We start from the raw sequence: 10,196 nt of genomic DNA on the forward strand, positions 1-10,196 counted from the left end.
TAAAGAATAGCAATTACAAACTTTCATTCGGTTAACAAATGACTTTATTGATATAAAAATTAAATTGATGATTGTTTGATGGAATACAAATGAATGACATTATGATTCTTAGTAGATGATTGAAAGTCTAGATATAAAGTCCTTGAAACCTATGTAAAAATAGTTTAGTCTGGTCTTTTCTCTTTAGACTTTTAATTGGAATAAAAAGTAAACTTTAGGTAGTATAAAATATAAATATGTAATTCTAAAATTTATACGTGGCGGGTTATAAATGAAGCGGATCAATGATGATCCATACCCAACCTTTTTAATAAAAGGGTTAGCGGGAACGGATCGTTAACGGGTAAACGGATCAAACACTATGCTCCAAACCCATATAATTGTTAAGGGTTTGGATCGGATCATGGTCAAAACCCGCTCCATTGCCAGGCTATGTCCAATTATCTTAGGTAGAGAACATCATACATTAAAAACACAGTCCAAGTAGAGATTAACAACTCAAATAAAACTACATCATTAAGGATTACAACGATGGAAGTAATTTACAGCAACTTATAAAATTAGAAATCATATACATATATTAAATAATTTTATTACTAATTTATACATTTCATTATTGAATAACAAAGTACGTAGTATATTAATTAATCTATAATTTGAATAAATATAATAAATCAAGAATGGTTATTTACTTATTTAGGCCGAATCTCGATGCCCTCCACGATAAGACCACTCTTCCGCATGTGAAGCGAAAGCTCCTTAAACACCATCTCAACTTCTCCATTGTCTCCTTCCTCGTACTTGAATTCTCCCAACTTAATCTCCATCCACCCATCGTTTCTCATATGAGGAATCACATAGTCTTGCTGCACACGCCGTGGTATTTGAAGATAAACTTTTTCGGTCTCTGTTTTTACCCCACCAAAAGTGACACTTGATTTTGCTGGAAGAGTAAGTCCACTGCAACCCTCAGTAGTTCGAAAGACAAGATAGGCGACATATGTACCCTTTTGTGATAGCTTCACAACTGCTACTTTGCCATGGATCTCAAGCCACCATACTTCTTTAAGTATGCACACCTCCGGGAACCTAGAGAAACGGCAACATACATATATTCATGAATGCCAAATTCAGTATATTAACAACATAAAACGTGACACTTAAGAGAGAATGAAAGAGACCTTGATTCAGGTATACATCCCCATTCCCAGTATCGAGTGTCATCTTGCGATTCAATGGTTAGGTCGTTGGCCCCCAACATATAAAACTTTTTCTCACTCTCCTGTTCGTCGATTTGGATGCTTCGTGTAGGGAATAACTATTATGAGGTCAAATTTTAGCAGAAGCTGGTCAAAAATAATATAGAAAAAGGACATGCGAGTCGGTGAGCAGTTAAAAGTTACTTTTTAGAACCAAATTAAAACAAAAACAAATCCTTTCTTTTATTGAAAACATATTGTTGTAAAAAAGATTAAAAGCTTAGTTAAAAAAATATAGATAACTAAAAGCATATAGAGTCCAAGCATGATAGTTTTCATTCTTGCTAGGAATATATATTTTCACAAACACATCGAATAAAATACTTACTTGAATATTCAGTGCTTCCTCGACCCCCTCGATAATCCTATCCATCGTAGGGCGTTTCTTTATGTCCAAGTTAATGCACTCATGTGCAATTTCGTTAAATTTATGAAAAGACCTCATATCAATCTGATCTTTGATAGTGGGATCTATTAACTTGTCAAGTCCATCAACGTGTTGATGCTCGTCATCATAATAGCTTCGGACTATATTGATCATAGATTGCGTCTCAGTATCTTCAAAACGCCTTACATGATAAGCCATCATCCCACTTGACATTTCAAACATTACCACTCCAAATGAATATATGTCAGACTCTTTAGTGAGTCTGCCTCTTTCGTGGTAAAGCGGATCAATGTAAAACCTCGTACCAGCTGCCCTTGTATGGACATAGGTATCTGGCAGATTTCTTGGAGCTAATCTTGACAAACCAAAATCACATATTGTGGCTTCTAGATTATCATCTAACAAAATATTGGCACTCTTCATATCTCTATGAATTACTCTCCTGTACTCCCCAACACCCGAGTGAAGGTACTTTATTCCTCTTGCTGCACCCAAACATATCTTCAGGCGTTGTCCCCATGTTAGGCGACTCCTCCTATCTCGGTCTTGGAGGTGATACTCAAGGCTTCTGTTTGTAGCATACTTGCAAACTATAATTTTCTCATTTGCATCATCGCAGTAGCCAACGAACGGGATGATGTTTGGATGGTTGAAACTTGAAACCAGCTTAAGTTCATTATGGAACTCGTCGGTTCCTTGACAGCTATCAGGATCAAGGCGTTTGATGGCTACTATCTGGTTTTTCCAGTCATTAGAGAGTTGTCCTCTGTAGACCATACCAAATCCACCATCTCCGACCAGAGTTTCTGAACAGAAGTTTTTTGTGGCCCGACTGATCTCCTCCAGTGGAATTCGACATTTTTCTAGGTTTACCCCTGAAGAAAACATTGTTTTCTATATTTGTGATTGTGTATTGTTATGGTATTAGCAGCTTTTCTGTGAATATATATAGAACCCAATTTGCTTAGAAGCGCGTACATATAATACGGTTGACTAGCATCAACTCCCTTTAAAAGTCAAATGTTGTATCTTGAATGTGTATTTGTGCAAGAAACATTACGAAGTTCTTTAAAGTCAAGTGTTGTATCTTGTACAATTTGTCTTGGCAAAAAATATAATAGGTGGAAAAGTGGGAATAAAACTAGTAATGAAATTTCGAAGTTAAACCAAACATCAATCTGGACTTGGTAATACTGTCCTTTTTGGTGATTATTTATTAGTTATAGACCTTGTTTATTTGCATTCACAACATTCAATGCATGACATACTCTCAGTTGTGATTTTTAAACAAAACCACTAAGCCGCTACTTTAGACAAGGTTAAGGGAATTTGTATTCTAGATAAGCACTAAATAACCTGACATGGAAGAGAAACACATTACAAGATATATATATATATATATATATATATATATATATATATATATATATATATATATATATATATATATATATATATATATATATATATATATATATATATATATATATATATATATATATATATATATATATATATATATATATATAGAGAGAGAGAGAGAGAGAGAGAGAGAGAGAGAGAGAGAGAAAAGATTTATTTGAAATCATGCTAATTTTGTGAGACATAAGACACAATTCTAGCCACTCATCTTATAAATAAAAAAAATATATAGTCTTTTTTAAATATTATTTTCATTATTTAATTTATGCAAAAAAAAAAAAAATTATCGGTTTTTTCGAAATATAAATGAAATATTCTGATACAATATTACACAATAAATAATTAAATCGAATTTTTAAAATATTAAAAAATTCTAATATTTTACTAAAATTGGTAGATATATTGAAATATTCTAATATTCGACTTGAATTGTTACATTTATTAGAAAATTCTAATTTTCTATTACAATTTTTTAAATATTTATAGTTGAATATTCTAGTAAAATATTCTAAGATTCTGAAAATTCGATTTTAATATTGACAGTATAATATTCTATTACAATATTTAACATGTATTTTGAAGAAAACGGTAATCTTTTTTATTTTAATTTTTTAAACTTTTGTTTTCATTTTTTTTAATATTTTTTGGATAAAAGTTAATAAACTCGAGCTACATTTGCTCTCTCCTAGGCTAGGTATCAAACTCTTTTGCTCAGAACCTATAAATAAAAATACCTATTGTCCTACAAAAAATTAGAAGAAAATACAGCATGGAAAATTCCATAAAATCCTAACACATGAAAACCCTAATTTTTTGTAACATTACCCATTTTTTTTAACAGATAGTTAGTTAGTGGTTAGAAATTAATTTCACCAAGTTAGATAATTAACTTACAAAATGTGGCGGAGCTTTCCGACCATTTTACAAGCAAAATAATCAATATTAAATATATATTTGAGTAAAGTAATACATATTATTTTCAAATAAACAATTCCTCCCTAATGTAGGAAATTTCCAACCTTTTTATGACCAAAATAATTTACATAAAAATTATTTTATACTTTTATTATTTGGTTAGGGATAACGACTTAAAAAGATAATATATCTTTCGATTTTTCCATATTTGATCATTGAGGTTTTATCGTCCACATTTATCATTTAGATTGTTAAATTGTACACATTCAGTGTGACAACCCGAAATTCTTAGCTTGTATAAACACTTAAACCTATCACCGTTAGATTCATTTTGCTTCCGGTTATCATTGTTCGGAACCTGTTTTGAGTGTTCTAAGCCTAGAACATCAAAGGAATAAGAGATTGGAAATAGCAGCTTAAGTTCTTAACTGCCTGCAACCGTAAACCTCCTCAAAAAGGGAGTTTACGATCAAGACCAATGAGTTTACGATCATGGTGACCGTAAACCCATCCTTATATATATGGAGGGTGATCATTTCAACCATTCTTTTCCATCTTTCAAGCCTTAGAACCGATTCTATCTCAAAAAGCATAAACTTTCGCTTCCAAATCTTCAAGAACAAGTAAGTGATTCCTTCTTTGTGTGTTAGATCCTTCCTAAATCCATGTTTCACTCTTGACTCATCCAAGGATTTCATCTTTTATCTAGATCATCAAAGATTCTCAAGAACACGGTTGTGTTTTGGACCGTAAACACCTTCCTTGCCTTCAAAACCGTAAGTACCATCCTCCTTTACATCTATCTAGTTATAATCCTTCATTTTGGACTTAAGATCATCACTCTTTGCATGAACAAAAGAGTTTACGGCTCTATGAATCTTCCTAGACCGTAAACCCTTATAAAGGGTGTTCTTATAGCCTTTACCCTTCCTAAGGCTAAGCATGGTCCCTAGAACCCGATGCCTTTGATTGAAGCCCTTGAAAACCATCATTTGTGCAAGATTTAATGAGTTTGCGGTTGAACCCCCTTATACCGTGAACTCCATTACCGTAAGGTCATTGGACCGTAAACACCTAAGACCATGAACACTTGGACCGTGAACTCCAATGGTCATACCTCCTTGACCGTAAACTCTATAGGGTGGCTATATACCCTAGTTATGCAATCATATATAATTGTATCCCATAAATCTTAGAGTTTCCTAGCCAATAAGGGTGTTACCCTTCTTATTTAGTCGTCTATACACTAAATTCAAACACATACATGTCTATATGTGTCTATTAGGATCATTGTGTGCTCAAGGTTACACCTGACACTCTACAATCCTCTTCCAACCACATGTCAGAACAACTCACTATAGGTGAGTTCATACCCCTTAATCAACCTTTTAAATTATTTTAAATGCTTTTATGGAGGGGAATACAAGTTAAGGCCATAAGTTATTATATCAATCACATGTGATTAATAACTGTCAATCAAACAGATTTTCTTACTTTTCAAAATGTGTTATCAATCAAACTGCTTTTCAAACATATTTTCAAACTCTTTTAAATGCTAAATCCTTTATCAAACTCTTTTGAACTTATATTATTGTGAAACTCATGTCTATACAGATATATTTATATAAGTAAGATTTGAAGGAGTTAGGATTGATAGCTCACTTTATTTCCTGTTCCTTGTTTGGTTGTGGAGTTAGAGTACCCTGTTATTTGTCTGAATGTCATTGAAATCTTAGTTATATATCATATATATATGTTTAGATATAAAAGTTTTTACTTCAGTTCAATACCTTTGGGTAGCTAAGGCATACAAACAACATTACTAGTAAACTATAATAGGTATAGTTTAAGGGATTACTACTCACTATTCCTAGTACAAGGAAACATACAAGAGACAGTCCAATTAAGAGTCAATACAAATGTAACGCCGTGAATTTCAAAATAATTTTTCGCAAAATATAAAAACATTTTTAATTTAATTTTCATAAACATCAAGTTTAAATCTTCAATTCACATCATACAAAATCCCAAGATCATATCACATAAAAATCCTTTGCGTGTGTACAGATCAAGTCGGCGCCTTCCCACGGTCATCACTAGTACCTGAAACAAACAACACTAACACTGTAAGCACGAAGCTTAGTGAGTTCCCCAAAATACCACATAAACACATATTAGCCACTCGAGGCTATAACTTTATGGGTCCGTGTACCCAAACTCTGGGAACCCTCAGGTTCTAACTCTGGGAACCTTCCGGTTCCATCTCTGTAAACATGCACAGCATAAATCACATAGACATCATGCAGTACAACACATAGCACACACAGAACATACACATACTCTGACACATAACTCTGATTACCTACTCAAGGTAAAGTATAGTGAGAAGACTCACCTCGTATATCTCGATAACCCGCGAATCCTGGAAATCACTCGTGCTCGATCCTCCGAGCTATAATCCTCCTATAACATCATACATCTCTATTTAACACTTTTACCACTAAGGTTGACTACCCCTATCAAGTCAACTCTAGTCAACTCTGGTCAACGGTAAACTTTGACCGGACTCGGCGAGTGCACTAGGGCGACTCGGCGAGTCTATACGTATTCACCAACTCTCTAGGATTCTCTTTTGACACGTCGAGTACTCCCCTGACTCGACGAGTTCCACCTGGCATGAATCGCGGGGCCACCACGACTCAACTCGCCGAGTCTCAAGAACAACTCGGCGAGTCCCAACTCGACTCAGTCCATCTGTCAACCCTCTCTAACTCTCCCTGACTCACTGAGTCGACCCTTAACTCAGCAAGACCACTCGCTGAGTGGTCACGGACAAACTTCATGCTACTCGCTGAGTCTGTTCTTCGGACTCGGCGAGTCCATGCCATGCACCAACTCAATCTCACTTCTGAGGTCAGATCCGCTCCAACAACTCATAGATCTGGCCCTCCCAAGCACATTCATCACGTAAAGTTCATGTCTTGGTGCTCATAACACACCCCATGTCGCATAAATGGTGTTTTGACCTCAAGCACAAAGACCCCAATCCAAAACCCCCATGGATTCATAAAAAGCTTGGACAAAGGGACACTCTGGACCTCCAAGGGTCCAGATCTCGAACCTAACTCGCTTAAGGGACCAAGGAAGCACTAGATCTAGTCACAAAAGGGCTCAATAAGCCCTAAATTAACATGAACATCAACATAACAGAGAATGGCTCGAAAATAGTACCTCAAACGTGATGTTCTGGACCTCAAATCTTCAGGAAGTGGCTCCTCTTGTTTCCCCCTTTGCTATTGCTTCCTTTCCCTTGCTAGATAACACCTCCAAGGTCAATAATGGCTCCTTGACTTACTCCAAACGCTCAAGCTCCCTAGGGTTTCTCTCAAGGGACTGGTGAGCACAAATGACGGCCATAAGGCCCTTTCAATAGGCTCCAACCCTGAGAAATTAGGGTTTCATTAAACAGCGCGGACTCGTCGAGTCCATTCCTTGGACTCGTCGAGTCCGGGCGCGAACCCGCGTCCAAATCCACGATCATACTCGGCGAGTATAGGCTCCAACTCGCCGAGTCTCCTCACAAATCATCAAAATAAATAGATAAATAAATATATAATACCTGGGAATCCGGGCTGTTACAATTCTCCCCCACTAGAACTAGACTTCGCCCTCGAAGTCTCGCTCTGCAAATAGCTCCGGATGCTGCTCACGCATCTCACGCTCCGGCTCCCAGGTCATCTCCGATCCCCTCCGATGTTGCCACTGAACCAACACCAGGGGTACCTCCTTGTTCCTCAAAACCTTGATTTTCCGATCTCTGATGGCCACTGGTCTCTAGGCATAATTCAGGCTCGCATCCACCTGAATATCCTCTAATGGAACCACTGGCGACTCATCGGCTATACACTTCCTCAGCTGCGACACATGAAAAGTGTCGTGAATATGCCCTAATTCTGCTGGCAAATCCAAACGATAGGCTACCCGGCCTACCCTCGCGATCACTCGGAAAGGACCAATATATCGGGGTCCCAACTTGCCCCTCTTCCTGAATCGAATCACTCCTTTCGAAGGAGAGACCTTCAGGAGTACAAGGTCGCCGACCTGAAACTCAAGCTCAGACCTGCGTCTGTCTGCATAACTCTTCTGTCGGCTCTGAGTGGTCAACAACCTCTGTCTGACCTGCTGAATCTGCTCTGTCGTCTGAAGCACGATCTCTGTACTGCCCATCACCCGCTGACCGACCTCTCCCCAACAAATGGGGGTCCGACACCTCCTCCCATACAACAGCTCAAAGGGTGGCATACCAATGCTCGAATGATGGCTGTTGTTGTAGGAAAACTCTGCCAAGGGCAAATATGCATCCCAACTACCCCCAAAATCCAACACGCATGCTCGGAGCATGTCCTCGAGCGTCTGAATCGTCCGTTCACTTTGACCGTCTGTCTGGGGATGATATGCGGTACTAAAATGCAGTCTAGTACCCAACTCCTCATGAAACTTCTTCTAGAATCTGGAAGTGAAACGCACATCACGGTCTGAAACAATCCAGATCGGCACCCCATGCCGAGATACCACTTCCCTCACATACACCTCTACCAATTTCTATGCTGAAGAACTCTCGCTGATAGCAAGGAAGTGAGCGCTCTTCGTCAATCTGTCCACAATCACCCAAATTGCATCAACTCCTCTGGCAGTCCTTTGCAATTTGGTGATGAAATCCATAGTGATTTGTTCCCATTTCCATTCGGGAACCTCCAATGGCTGCAACCTACCATGCGGCCTCTGGTGCTCAGCCTTAACCCTACGGCATGTCAAGCACCTCTCAACGAACCACGCGTCATCCCTCTTCATACAGGGCCACCAATACTCCTTTCTCAAATCCAAATACATCTTAGTGGCCCCCGGATGGATCGAAAATTTCGACCGATGCGCCTCCTCCATCAAAATGGTACGCGTTCCTCCCACAACGGTACCCAGATACGCCCCTGAAATGTCATAAGCCCCCGACCATCGGTAACAAACTCTGAAACCAAACCAACAACCCGTTCCCTCTTCTGCATCTCAGGTCGCACAACCTCGGCATGTGCCCCACGAATGGCGTCCAAAACTGGGGCTACCACGGTCAATCTCAAACATACCTCCCGCAGCGGGGTGCTCTCCGCCCTGTGGCTCAATGCATCGGCTACCACATTAGCCTTGCCTAGGTGGTACAGAATCTCACAATCATAATCCTTGACCACATCCAACCACCTTCTCTGACGCATATTTAGGTTGGGCTGATCCATCAAATACTTCAAACTCTTATGGTCCGTGTATATCGTACACCGAACCCCATACAAGTAGTAACGCCAAATCTTGAGGGCGAACACCACTGCTCCCAACTCTAGATCATGGGTGGGATATCTAGTCTCATGGGGCTTCAGCTGCCTCGATGCATACGCTATCACATGCCCCATCTGCATCAGCACCGCTCCCAATCCCAAAATCGATGCATCACAGTATACCAAAAAGTCCTCCATCCCTTCCGGGAGGGCTAACACTGAGGCTTCGCACAACCTCTGGCGAAGTGTCTCAAAGGAAGCCTGCTGCTCGGGGCCCCATGAAAAAGCAACACCCTTCCGGGTCAATCTGGTGAGTGGCACTGCGATCTTGGAGAAATCCTTAATAAATCTCCGATAATACCCTGCCAACCCTAGGAAACTCCTGATCTCGGAGGGTGACTTCGGCACCTCCCAACTCATCACCGCCTCAACCTTGGCCGGATCGACCAATATCCCTTCCTGGTTAACGAGATGTCCTAGGAACTGGACCTCCCGCAGCCAGAAATCGCACTTGGAGAATTTGGCATAAAGCCTCTCCGATCTCAGAACTCCGAGAACCTCTCTCAAATGCTCCTCATGCTGCTCTCTAGATCTTGAATATACCAGAATGTCATCGATAAATACAATCACCGATCGATCCTGCATCGGCCTACACACTCGGTTCATGAGATCCATGAACACTGTCGGGGCATTGGTGAGCCCGAAAGGCATCACCACAAACTCGTAATGCCCATAACGCGTCCTAAACGCTGTCTTCTGGACGTCCTCATCCCACACCCTTACCTGATGATATCCAGACCTCAAATCGATCTTGGAAAACCAAGATGCTCCCTGCAACTGATCGAACAAATCGTCGATCCTTGGCAACGGGTAACGGTTCTTGACCATTAG

General features: G+C 39.4%; 1 protein-coding gene across 1 annotated transcript; it reads right to left on the reverse strand.

Moving 5' to 3' along the window:
* Positions 1-468: 468 nt before the first annotated feature.
* LOC111893871 (probable serine/threonine-protein kinase PBL28) lies at positions 469-2,561 on the reverse strand. The gene is made up of 3 exons (XM_023889958.3): positions 1,588-2,561; positions 1,182-1,318; positions 469-1,089 (listed from the first exon to the last, which is right to left on the reverse strand). The coding sequence occupies exons 1-3, from the start codon at positions 2,533-2,535 to the stop codon at positions 693-695; spliced, it is 1,482 nt and encodes a 493-aa protein (XP_023745726.1). The 5' UTR covers positions 2,536-2,561; the 3' UTR covers positions 469-692.
* Between the last annotated feature and the right edge of the window lie 7,635 nt (positions 2,562-10,196).

This window comes from Lactuca sativa, chromosome 2 (genome assembly GCF_002870075.4).
Source record: "Lactuca sativa cultivar Salinas chromosome 2, Lsat_Salinas_v11, whole genome shotgun sequence".
Lineage (NCBI taxonomy): Eukaryota > Viridiplantae > Streptophyta > Magnoliopsida > Asterales > Asteraceae > Lactuca > Lactuca sativa.